Source organism: Bemisia tabaci, chromosome 8, assembly GCF_918797505.1.
Source record: "Bemisia tabaci chromosome 8, PGI_BMITA_v3".
NCBI lineage: Eukaryota > Metazoa > Arthropoda > Insecta > Hemiptera > Aleyrodidae > Bemisia > Bemisia tabaci.
In genome coordinates, this window is record NC_092800.1 from 11,925,747 (window position 1) to 11,939,191 (window position 13,445).

General features: G+C 35.9%; 1 protein-coding gene across 1 annotated transcript in view; it reads right to left on the bottom strand.

Annotated features, from left to right (window-relative positions):
* The window catches only part of LOC109033797 (ubiquitinyl hydrolase 1 puf), a 48,278-nt gene that overhangs the window by 32,674 nt on the left and 2,159 nt on the right, over window positions 1–13,445 (bottom strand). The window contains 15 exon segments of the mRNA XM_072303349.1: window positions 25–321; window positions 1,489–1,616; window positions 2,764–2,979; window positions 3,653–3,800; window positions 4,169–4,384; window positions 5,608–5,780; window positions 5,783–5,927; window positions 6,278–6,374; window positions 6,754–7,041; window positions 7,587–7,824; window positions 8,547–8,848; window positions 9,176–9,396; window positions 10,697–10,937; window positions 11,811–12,034; window positions 12,561–12,654. Coding sequence (XP_072159450.1) covers window positions 25–321; window positions 1,489–1,616; window positions 2,764–2,979; window positions 3,653–3,800; window positions 4,169–4,384; window positions 5,608–5,780; window positions 5,783–5,927; window positions 6,278–6,374; window positions 6,754–7,041; window positions 7,587–7,824; window positions 8,547–8,848; window positions 9,176–9,396; window positions 10,697–10,937; window positions 11,811–12,034; window positions 12,561–12,654 — 3,028 coding nt within the window.

A 13,445-nucleotide genomic window follows, 5' to 3' on the forward strand; every position in this document is an offset into this window, starting at 1 on the left:
CATTAGGGACTCAGAATATCTTACCTGATGAATCGCGGTAGACACAATGAGGAAAATGCATGAGTGAGGAACTGTAGTCGAACTTGGACATGGACAGTGTGAGAGTAGAAAGGAGGAGGGTCTGGCTGAGTTGCTTGCTGTTCTTTTTGTTTTTTGCGTGCTTGTGTGTATGTGATCAGATTATTGAAGAACTTATCAAATAGAGCATGGTTGCGCAGAGCCCACAAAACTATTGTGTTGGAGGATAAGGGGTTTGCACCTCTCGAGTGGGTGAAAGATGCAAATAACTTTGGTAATAAGCGTAGAGATATCACAACCGACCTAAAAAAAGAAACTCGTGAATTAGACGCCTACAGTCTCATTATAAATAGACGTATTTTATTCGCCGCAAAATTGCAGTCAGTCAAAGATTTTGTATTATTTGCGTCACTTTTTCTTGACCAATGAGAGCAGAGAAGCTAGAAACGAGGTTAGAAATTCTGTTAACAAGTGTTACACTTTCCCTGTAACATGCTCCAAGAGCAGTATAATTTTCCCGTAAATTAATGATAACATTGCCAGATTTTGCAGAAAATGAAACAAATAGAAGAAATAAGCCTCGCTTTCTTAACAGAACTCAATCTGAAGGAAATGCGATTATTACAAGGTGTTCCGAGTTGTTATGGTGAACAAAATTAGTCTAATTTTTCTCACTAATGACTATCCACAGGAGAAGGGACATTAACGCCGAGAAGGGTAAATTGATTGATTAAAACCACTGCATAGAGATTTTTTACCCGCAGAGGTTAGAGTTAAATGTTTTAGGGAGGCGACATGAGATGCCAGCCAGCCACCTGGGAGCTCTTGCATGCCGAATTTGGAATCTACAAGATGAAGACAAGGGTGCAACAAATTATAATTTAGGAGCACTGTTCACTAAAATTTCTCAATCTTACAACAATACAACTTGAGAAAAATCTCTCTCATGTGAAGTCAGCCTTCAAGGACTGAGGTTTCTTTTCCTGTGGGCGGTCATATTTTAAATTATCATAAACTCGTTTTTCCAAAATATTTAGGAAAATCAAATCTGACAATAAGAAGTTATTCACTCTTTTAAAACAATAAGAATGCAAAGTTCGTAGATATTTTCGTCAAACGAGAATATTTAGCATTTAAAGGTTTTATTTTCGATGACTGAAATTGGAGTTTTTAGTTACATATGGATCGAATTCCACAACGGTTGAGTTAGAAAAGATAATATTTGTCTTTAATCACCACTTTGATAGCTCACTGGATAAGTGGATGATCTTATGATTTCATATTGAATCTTTTAAAAACTTTTGCTTCAGTATAAAAAATATGTAATGTGAATCAAAGTGCAGCAAGAATAAAACTATCAGTTTTTGGATCAAGAACTTTTGTTAATTTTGGCAACAGTTATTGAAACAATTAATGGTGTTACTATATTTTGTTATGGTTCAAATAGTTAGAAAAAGGCAACGGAATTACCTGTTGGCTTCTAGATTTTCTAGACAGCCTTCAATGAATTTCATTCGAATTAACTTTTCAGTATTGTAACAAACTAGGTTGCAAAGTGCCTTCTCAGCTTCTAAAGCTAGGCCTTCACCCAGATGGACCTGTAACAAAATTGATTGAAGGCGATGAGCAAGGAAAAAATAATATTAACACTAATACAAAACAGCGGAAATTAGGCGAGGTTCTAACCTTGCCATATTTCTTTGCATTGCTTGGTCTTTTGGTCTGGAATATAGAAACATGTATCTTTCATATAATTTCAAAAAAATATTTTTTGTAAAAAAGAGATGATTGAGAGTGCATGTAAAGCTATAAATCGATTTGATTTAAATACATTGACTTCCATGATAGGCCTATCAAAACCATAAATTCTTGATTACCGTAAAAAATGGCTTAGCTAATAAGTTTCTTAGTTATTATTTATTTTTATTTTTTTTTGCGTTTTGGCTTGTCTTATAAGCAGTTGTAACTACCTCCAGACTTATAAAATTAGGACCTCAGAAGAATGTGCCACTATTTCCAGTGTTACAATTCTAATGTTAGGATAACTTTTGAATAAAAGTATCAAAATTCTAGATTATGCAGTACAATTCAGTTTGCATCTTTTTTGTGAAGGATACCTAAAAATCTGTACTTGTTTAGAAGTTCTGTAAAACAAAACTGTTACTTATGGACAACTTAGCGCTTTGGTACCCTCTTAACCTCTCTTAAAATGGTTCTTACTGCAAACAAATCTCAAAAAAGGTTAGGTCTTAATCCTAACCAACAAAGGAGACAAATACAAGGATAATTTGAGCTGGGTGAAAATTACCAGTCAGTGATACATATTTTTTTGTTATTTTTCTCCAGATTTCATGATAGAAATTTGACTTCATAATTAGTGTCATCCTACACAAAACTGGGAGGACCCTCACAAAATTAAGACTTATTACAAAAAAAAATGATGTTTTTAAAGAAACATTAAGGTGTAAAAACTTGGAATCAATTATCGACAGTGAAACTCCCTAACCACGTATCTTGTTAGCAGTGTTTTTGATGGAGACTAAATCAACATCATTTCTTGAAGTTATTTTAGAACACACTTCCAATCGAGAAGAAACATCACTGAAGTTTTTAAGAATTGACGTTGAGTGGTTCTCCATTTAAAAACTAGAAATAGGCAGGAGATCTGCAATGTTGCGAACCGGAATTTAAGGTTTTGGAGTTTCACCATTGTTATGCTATTAGTGAGTGTGCGAGAGGACTTACAATTTTATCGTCTTGCAGTAGATCCCACAGCAAAGTGCTCCCTGGCTTACACACATCCTCTAAATGGAACTTGACGGAATCATCCCTCGGTAGGATGATTTTGTTGTTCGGGTTGCCATGGAGGAATGACATTGCGTCAGGCCTGTTGGGTAGCTGCTGATGAGGATAAACCATCTGGTCCAGGACATTGTGCCTCCGCAGTGCTTGCTCACAAATCTAGTAAGAACAGGATTCAAAGAGTTAATATCCTAAGTCCACCATCCCAAATGATATCAATTCAAAGCTTTCGTTCCGAACGGATCCATTGAGAGCGTTACTTGACAAATGGATTGCGTTTTGCAGTAAAAGGACAGCATTTCTGCCTGATAAAAAAAACACTTACCTAGACAGGGAAACAAAACGATCGCTAAGGAACAAAACCGCTCAAATGCAAACTGACGATTATAAGAGAAAAAGAAAAAACTTCGCCATTTTTGTAATTTTGAGGTTAGACTTGCGGTGCTGTTTTATACGTTACAGCGTTATTACAGCACTGATATCAATTAAGTCATTGTTGAATGGTTCATGTCCTCCATTTTTGATCAATTCAACCAGTTTTTACATTAATTGTTCATCAACTGGGTGTCGTTCAGTATGTGTTTTCATTTCCCGATTTATTCATACGTATTACATCCATAGGTTAAATCTGTATCAATTGAATTGGTGTTGATTGAACCACAGTCTATCAGTTCACATTTTCAAGTAGGATTGATTTGTGCCAACGGCAGAGGCACTCTTCGTACTCTGCTACGGAATTTTAGCTGTAAAAAATCAAAACTTTCAACTCCAGGCACAGAGTGTGGTGAAATAAAATGATTGGTAGCATGTATAGGAGGCTGGGATGTCTCACCTGTGCTCGAGTCGTGAAGTCAATTTCATCATCACAAACCGAGTCATCATCACCATCAAAATCACCCATATTCTTTTCAGACTTGTTGCTGACTTGTGAAGATAAGCTTCCGTTTTCGTCACCACTCAGCGTTTCTTCCACAAGTTCCCTGAATACAAAAAAATACACAGCAAATAAATGATATTCTCATTTTCTTAGATGCAAGCAAGTATGCAGTAAACAAAATTCAACATTAAAACCATTCTGTAAGTCAAAACTTTGCATTTTCATCTATTTAAAGTAGGTTTTGTCCACACAAGCGTAGTTTGGACGAATTAGGTTCCAACTGAGGGAGGTTTTAAAAGCGTTTTCTTCGACTATTTCTAATTTTTTTGTGATGAACAGAGTTTTATATTGTATTTATAACAAAGACCTGTTATCAGCCTGTTATATTTTTACTACAACGATCATTTCATTTTTCGTTTTAAAGGACGAGATCTCACAGCTACACATTTTAATGGAGGGTTGGAACTGTACCTCGGTGGGAAATCAGCAGGATCCAAACTCCGCCCTTCGGATAGTGAAAAGGGCAGGAGAGGAGGTCCTTGGACTAAGCTTGCCAGCTCTGACATCACATTCAGGTTCCTCTCTGGTGAATTTGCGAGGGATTTCTGTTGAGGAAACTTCTTTTTCTGTTGAGAGAGCCGCACTCCTGACGAGACCAACTCTAGAATTTCAGCCGAGTTTCCTTGCCTGTGAGGACAGTCAATGAATAATTCATTTTGCACTCAGAAAACAAAAGACGCAAATTAAACTCTGACCAAGAGGGAAAAATTGCAAATCCTATAATTATTTTTTGTTCCCACACTAGAGCGTTCTGCAATTATATTTTACTTTTGCTATAAGTATGGGAAATGTTTGTGAAAGTTGAAACCAATCAAAATATTTATGACTCAATTGTGCGATCATACAAGTAGTTACAACTAAAGACATAATTTTGGGCCACATGTACTAAGATTATTTTGTTAATTTTCATTTTTTTCTTTTTTCACTTTTGAACTTGGTTAGCTTGACATATTTCTCGAGTGTTTATGTAAAGATTCTTGTTTTTTTTTTCCTCATTTTGCATTGGCAGTACTCTTCAAAAATTTTAGGCCACAATTCAACCATCTACTCAGAAGGAAATGTAACACGCCTATCAAAACACAATTCAACCATTTCATCAACAGACAATTCAACTCCTTGATCCAGAGACCATTTTTCCAGGCTGCCGATTTGACTAATCTACCTATAAACATGCAAATGGCCAGTTAAATCAAGTGTCAATCAACCAATCAAATCATTTGTTAATTGCTGTATCCAATCATCAACGATTAACAATGTCAATTTGTCTGCCAATCAACCGGTCGAAACCAGTTGAAGTGTCTATTTATCGACCAATCAATACAGGAATCAACCAGTTAATTGACGGATGATCTTATTGTTTTATCAACAGAGGATTCAACAGATCAAATCATTTCTGGATTGACTATATTAGTTATCTCCCTATCCAGGGATCCGATCATCTCTTGATCCATGGATCAAATTAACTCTGGATGGGCCAATCGAATCATCTATCGATCATATAGTCTCTCGATCGAAAGACTGCATCTTCCTTCTATTTATCAAAAATCATTCCTCTATCAACCGATCAAATCGTCTCTATAAATCTCCCCTTTGTATTTGATTCAACTGGCCCAACAACAAGTAGAATTATCTGTTGATCGACTGGTCAATTCATCTGTCGATTGGCCAGCCACCGCGTCTGTCCATCAACCAGTCAAATCATTTGACAATCAACCCTCAACCAGGTAAATCTTCTATCGATTGACCAATCGAATTTTATGTTGATCCAACAGTTAACTTTTAGGTCGATCAACCAGTCCAGTTCTCTGTCAATTGCCCCCAGCTAAACGGCAAAATATAGTCCAACTTACCGCAACATAATGTCCGGAACTTGGTGATCGGACAATGGGCTACCCTCCTTCATAGGGACAGGATTGTAGTGCTCCATCTCATCGCTACTCTCATCGTCATCATCATCGTCATCCTCATCAGAGTCGCTATCTTCTTCATCTTCCTGCTCCACTTCCTCGGACTCATCTGACTCCTCGCCTCGCCCTCCGTCACTCTCTGCTTCACTGGTTTCTTTTGCTTCATACGCGGCTGCAGCTTCGTGCTCATTCTATCGCAGTCATCATCACTCATCCCTACCACCTCCACGACGCTTTCACGGTGCTTGGATTTCAACAAATTCCTGTAATTCACAAATAAACAAATGAGACAGTTTTATCAACAGAGAGTGTAAATAGTATTATTAATAAAATTGAATCTTGAAGAGGCTAGGATTTCGATACAACTACCACATTTGTCCACCGATAACCCGCACTTTTTATTCAAATTTTAAACCCTGAAACTGGACTATGGGTTATCTGAGAAACGCTAAGAATTCATAAAACTTCATTTGAGACCGAATATGAGGCAATTATTAATTCACTACAAGAAACTGTTCTCAAACTTTAGGGAATTGTGGAGAAACAATCTGTTCAGATTACTGGTATGCAGTCTGAAAAGATAATGTTGAGTAAGTAGAAGTTTCAGACTTACTTTTTCGGGAGGAGTTTAGCTGCTTCTAAAAATGGCCGCGGTAGTTTTTTCACATTTTCCACTTCGCTTTTGTCAAATTCTTCCAGTTTGACACTTTCTGCAAAAGAAAACATTGGTATGAAGATTTTTTTCCACTTATATTGAGATGCTTCAATAGATTTTTTTGGCCGAAAATGATAGTCCACCTTTCTGCTACAGTATTACAAGCAGCATTCACGCTTTGAAGCTATGTTGCCAGTCATCTCAATATTATTTCAATTTTTTGTTCAAAACTTTTGCAAAAACTTTCACAAAAATTTCAGGGATCAATCTTGATGACAAATGGAATATTAGGTAAAATTTTCAAAAGATTCTGGTGATTGGCTTTCCCGTAAGAAGTTGGACAAGTTTGAGAAATTGAATGTTGTAAATCTCACTTACGGTACGCCCACACACTTAGAAAACTGTAGTAAAATGGAATTTTTAATTGAACTTACCATCACTCGAATCATTTCCAGCATTTTCTATCATTGACCGCTGCCGAGAGTTCGACTTGGGCTTGACAGCTTTGCGCCTTTTACACGGTTTAGGCCTCAAGTTGTTTGGTGGGCCCAAATGCGCATCAGAGATTGTAACTGGTTCATCGTCTGACTGAGTGTGGCAAGGACTGTGATCTGGACTGCTCAGATCATGCGCACGTTTTTGGATCACAGACAGATGCTTCCAGATGGGACCGATATTTGCCGAATAAACACCACAGTTTGTCCAGATGAATTTAATGATACCTAGAAATCAGAATTGGGCTAATTTAAAACATGTCTCCGCAAGTTACTACAAATACTCTTAGCTATAAACTTTTCAACTCTTTTTGTAATTTTGTTTCCTTTTAATAACGTATTCTTTGCCAAGCCAGCCATGAAAAATGTGTCAATGGTCAAGGTGCAAAACCACTGATCTGCATTGCAGTGTTTCTAAATCTCTGCTCTTACTTTATTTTTATGAAGAAAAACAAGCCAACTTTATGGCAAGAACAGCAAGAACTTTGTGTTCAATGCTACATTCGATATCAAACTGAGTACATGCCAGAGAACAACATATGGTCATTAGAAGATGATCAAAAGATTGGTCAAAATCGCTATTTTTAAATAACGGTCATTTATGAATTTTTAACGTGGCCTATAAAATTAGTAACAGTCATTGTCTAGGAGGAAATACTTGACTTCAAAGGCAAAAAACAAATAGAGAGAAAGAACGAGGCAACTGGAATGAGACAATACAACAAAACTAAATTCAAAGAGTGACAAGCATGAACAAATTGAAGGAAACATACCAGAGGCTAGGTAGAGTGTTTGTTCAGTATGATTTTTGGGCGACAGTTGACAGAGGAGGTTGTAAAGATGGAGAACTGGCGTTACTTCCATGTTGTTGATCAGTGGAGGAAGAAGGTCGAGCACTTGCTTTGAGCAGTGCTTCAATTGCGCAGCTTGCCATATTATATCGATGTGATCATTTGTTAGTTTACACTCCATAGCGAGGAAGTTTAGGATTATGTGACTTTGCTTGATTACCTGAAAAAAGACAATCTTACTGTTGATACTGCACAAAACACAAGATAAACTATTCACTCCAGGGGGCCGATTATTAAAAGTTTACAGCAGCCCGATAAGACATCGAATTGCGATATGTTGCAAGGTTGAAATAAGGCTTTGTCTAGTCGTCTTGGGCCGACATAGTTTCAATAATCAGGCCGCAGGGAAAAGGGCACTGAAAGATGGTCATTTCGTCACTTTCCAGCCAAAATATCACAAGCACCATTTACACTTGGACGCTATATTGCTGGACATCTCAATATTGTTTTAATACTTCCTTCAAGAATTTCGCACATTCTCTCACGAAGGACTAATTTTCACTGATCCATTGATTTGGATAACATCTTATAAATTTCTATTTATTAGGTCTGACTAGGTCCTGGAAGGTCTGCGAGCTGAAAAGGTTCAGAATCATGCTAACATGATCAGTGGTGCGAATGATGTCACTTAATTTTCATACACTTAATGAGTGTGACACACTCGAATGGTCATATCATTCCCTTTAGTTTCTTCATTTTTCTTCTAGATTTGAAGAAACAAAAATATCTCTTTAAAATAAATTTTGAACATATAACAACCCAACTAAAACACCAACATAAACCACTAAAAATGAATGACTTCTACATCCAAGTCTAGAGCAGGGAGATTGAGTGGTAGAGTTCACACTGGGAGTCATGAGTCTATTAAGCTGCCTTACTTACCTCTACATGTAAATTTGGTCCAAAAATATGCGAGACAATATCATTTTCGATGAGCCATACTGCCAAACTGTGACCAATATCATTGTAGCTGCTATTGTTATTGTTGCCGCAGGTGCTCTGGCGACACGAGGATGAGTTCATAAGCTCCGTGTACATGTTTATGTGGGTGTTGATCTGAGCGATTCCTGCCAGCCTCATAGTCAATGTTGACGATGTGAAATACTTGAATGCCAGATCAAGACCCTCTCTATCAAAAGTGAGCGGCGTGTCCATAGGATCTTTCACTGCAGTCCACATAAAATCTAATGCAACAAGCAAATCAAGTCGATGTAATATTTATTTAAAGGAATAATAAAAAGCTACTGAAGTACTTCTGTACTAAGCTTGGACAAAAATAAAAACATTCTATCTGAGAAGACCTTGGTCTTGGTTGTAGAATGCTTTGCCTTCGATCTGAGTCAGGATTTGGGCATAGAATAACCACTGACCTAGCCAACATATAATTGAATTTAAACCAAATCTATCCTTGAAACAGCTATATTTATTTACTTAAGGCCTGAAGTAGATAAATCCATAAGGTTTACTGACATCCAGTTAAAAACACAAAATAAGTAATAATAATTTCTCACCTGCCATTGACTTGATTCCGGGTGTTCGCAACTGCTTGTCTGACATACTCAGACACATATACCGTAGGACGCTTGCACGTAGTGGAACAAACAACTGAACGATTGTGCGATAATTAAGCCACAGCTTCAAATTGCAGACAACCGATATCATGGCATGAGCGACAGGAATGGGCAAGGACTGGTAGCCAAAACAGTACGTCATTGCTTGAACACCTCCCGCTCTGAAATGCGACAAAAATTCATGAATTATTGCTTATTTGCATTACTCCTGAAAAAAACTTTAGGATGAAACTAGAACATTGAGCACTTCATTGGGCAAATAACAGCATAACTTTCGTTTTCTTTGGTCCTGATCTTCTGGAAAACTTGTCAAATCACTTCTTTGCAGTTCCCCTATTAAAGTCATCTATGGCATTCTAATGTCCATCCTCAGGTCGTACTTCATGGTACTTAGTCCACAGGTTGCAAAATAATAATTAAATCATTCCAATTTTCGGATTAGATATTCTTTATCATTTATTCTTACGATAGAATCATAAGGTGAGAAAATTTCATTGAATAATACAAATTGCTGCATTTTGATGTTTTTGATAAAAAATGTAATAAATTTTCTCTGGCTTTTAAAGGATGTTGAGCATCAAAGTGCTTGTCACAAAACACACTTCAAAGCGAAGTTCAAGTTTTTCCAACATTGTAGCAGAGATCAGAACAGCGTATCAAACAAACACACATCAAAAAGCCCAATACAACGGAGTTGTACAATTAAAGCCATTCAGAAGTTTTTAAAAAACAAGGAAATAAAAATTTGATGAAAAAATTACTTGAAAAATTACCCTACACCTCAGCTCTTTGAGGTTCAGTAAAATTATCTTACTTTTTCAGAGTTTCACTAACTTTTCAATAACTTGTTTCCTTGTATAACTGATTAAAATCTTAATGGTAGACATATAGGAGAATAGTAATAGTAATAATTCCTTTTATTGTAAATTTGCACAGAGGCTAACAAAGCATCAACTTAGAAAATGGTGGAAAATTAGAAAAAAAAAATTTTGGTACAAAAAACTAGAGACAAGTGCTGTTAAAATATGCAAAGTAATGGTGGCAATAATTTATGAAACGGATAAAAACATGCAAAATATGGGTGGTCAAGGCTAAAAATTAAATCCTTTGAAAGGCTTGGATATTTTGGGGTCATAACAACCCCGAAAAGTCTCAGCCTTTTCAAATATTTAATTTTTATTAATTTTAATTTTCAATAATTTGTGTGTTTTTATCCTGATCATATTTCAGGTCATCGCGTTTTCATTTCTACTTTTTACAAATTTATTGTTGTCTTCGAGTTACACCTACTCATTTTTTATTACTATTTATTAGATTTTGTTCTTCCTCTTTTGTAGGTCTCCTTTTTCAGCATTATTTTAATCAATTTCGCGATTCCTTTGTGAGAAGAAAGTTTCTCCTTTGGAAAAATAACAAAAAAAGAATTAAAACATAAAATATGACAGAACTTTTGATAGATACCTGGAGAATAAAGACACATTTCGCAAAAGGTAGACTGGAACTTCAAGATCATGGAGATCGCAAAACGTGCTGAGGTTGTTGGCCTCATCAGATGTTATGATATCACCCTTAGAGTGGACATTCTCTTGCTTGCAGGCCATATAGAGAGGAAAATTCAGCAGGAACACTTTGGTTAGGAAATGCAAAAGCTTCTCGAGATCTGCTATGGTCCACTCATCTAGTTTCTTATCTGCTGGCTCATCTAAAGGCAAGAAAACATCATGCAATAAGATTATGAGAGATACAAGTTTGTCACATTATTACAAAAAATATACATAATTTCATTGTGTCCTGTTACTTATTTTCACATCGCTGGCAGTGAACAAGCCATAGAAAAATCAATAAGTGCTTTCACTGGATATTTTGAGCCAATACTTCCTCCAGCATAGTAGAGTGATTTAGTGGCTTCTCGATGATCCACCAGACAAGGTACCAATTTATGTATTATGATACATTCTTCACCATCTAAATTTTATGTGGAATACGATCTGTAGAATGAAAAATATTGAAAGTAACTCCTAAACAAGATATTAACATTTCTTGATGCATCAATTCAAACTTCCAGCTTATAGAAAAAACAAGAATCTATTTTAATTCAATCGGAAACTACACGTTACTGTAACTGTCTCTGCGGTATTACAATGTGACAATCTCTATCTCGATGCTTCCGCTCAGTTATTGCGTGTTGTTTACACTTTGAATAATACAGAATGGAGAAGAACACTGCACGATCCATTGCAACTAGCCATGATCCATTACAAGTCTGCTAGAACCGTTGTATTGAGCGATTTGATTCAAGTAGACTCTGGTCATTCATGTGAGCGGTAAATTCAAATTTGTCAAAACCGATGCAAAATAAAAACGTTAAAATCTTGGTTGGGAGTTGGTTTCCATAATTTTTGTTGAGCAAATCGAGTTATACGTGGAATTTTAAGGCAGAGACATATATTAGAATGCTTAAATTTGCACCTTGTCTGGTGGTCCATTGTGACTAAATCTGGGCAAATAGTGATGAACTCCAGATTGCAGGTCTATAAAATAAAGGAAAAAGGAAAAAGAAAAAATCCATTCAAACCTTTTTTGCTGGTGGTATCTTCTTCAGTGTCCTTTTGATCCTCCATATCAATGTCTTCAAAAACTTTGCTTTCATAGCCTTCTTTCTCGACATTCTTGCTAATTTTAATCACCTCATCGCCGGAATAACATTTCATCAAATTAATGGTTAATAGTACTATGCTTTGAGTTAGCGAATGAAAAATATCGTAATGTTTTGGATCGCGAAAACAGCATATACACTGCCTGAAAAATGAGTGAGAAGGATTGTTGTTAGCATATAACGTATAAACAAGTTGAGCGTAAAAAAATTGAGAAAGAACAGAGATGTGTAGAATGTAAGGTCATTGGGGCCATAAATCATTCATTTTGAAGTTGACATTAACCATCATTGGATAGAGAAGGCAATAAGTTTGGTGGGCCTGCCCAAAATAAAGGGAAATATGTTTCTATAATAAAGAGGACAATGCAAATTACTCATATCCAAAGGAGAAGGCTTTGCCTTTTAAGGATGCGACTAAAGCTTTCTTATTTATTTTAAATTAAATTGTTATTGATGTGACAGTGAAGCTTGGAAAGGCTGGTTTTTACTTCATTCCTTCCGCTCAAGAAAGAAAATGAGCACAATGAAAATGCTTCATCGGGTACAAATTACAGCACAAGGTAAAATAACTCTTTTTTCACTATATACATGGGTTGCGTCTTCTAAAATTCAAATGTAAATACACATGAAAAAAAGTGAGGAATAAAAAGATATTTAAGGTATATTTACCTTTGCATCCATTGTTGAATAAAGTTGATGACAACCTGTACATCCTGCTTACTTAGAGCTAGGGTTTCGTTTGGATGAACATTCTTTTCTTTGACTGAAAAGAAAGAATTTAAGCATTTAAGGTGAGACTGAGGACAGTTTTTTTTTTACAAAATGAACATAGGTACAAAGTTCTATCATCTTATCATTAGGTACAAAAGAGGATAAATAATGTTGAGCACTGATGAACCTGAGAAAAAAGTGACTGAGGGTGAGTTGCCACATACATCATGCGACGAGCAATGAAACGCTGTTTTGGTCACAATTATTGGTTTTAAATTTTCGATGCTAATCCATTTCTTCCTACCTCAAAAATGTGCAGTGAAACTTTTTGGTTATAATACCTACATATTTCCAACGATATTAAAATGGTTTTGAATGAGAGTGGTCAATTTAAAAACTCCAGATAGATCTCGAATTTTTTCCATATTCAGCATATTAATGGTGAAAATACAAAAACACATACTTCAATCACAGACTCTAAAAAGTTCCCTTCTTCCTTCATTTTGTTTAGAAGAGAATCACTTGAAATTTTGGTTCGACACATTCGAACAATAATTATAAAAATGCAAAGGAAAAACACACAAGATTTTGGGAAAGTACGGTGATACGCAAGTCATTCTTTAAAAAGAACAAGAAATGTTAAACGCCACAAACAGAAATAAATAGTTTTTTAGTTTCGTAATAGATATGGACTTAAAGAGAAATTTTCAAGGACAAATTCACAAATGATGGTAAGTCCTGCGAGCAGAAAAAAACTTGACAGCTTGACATAGTAACTATTTTCAAGGCTGAATCAAATTGTAAGTTAGTAAAATTGAACTTACTGTACTTTTTGAAAGTTAA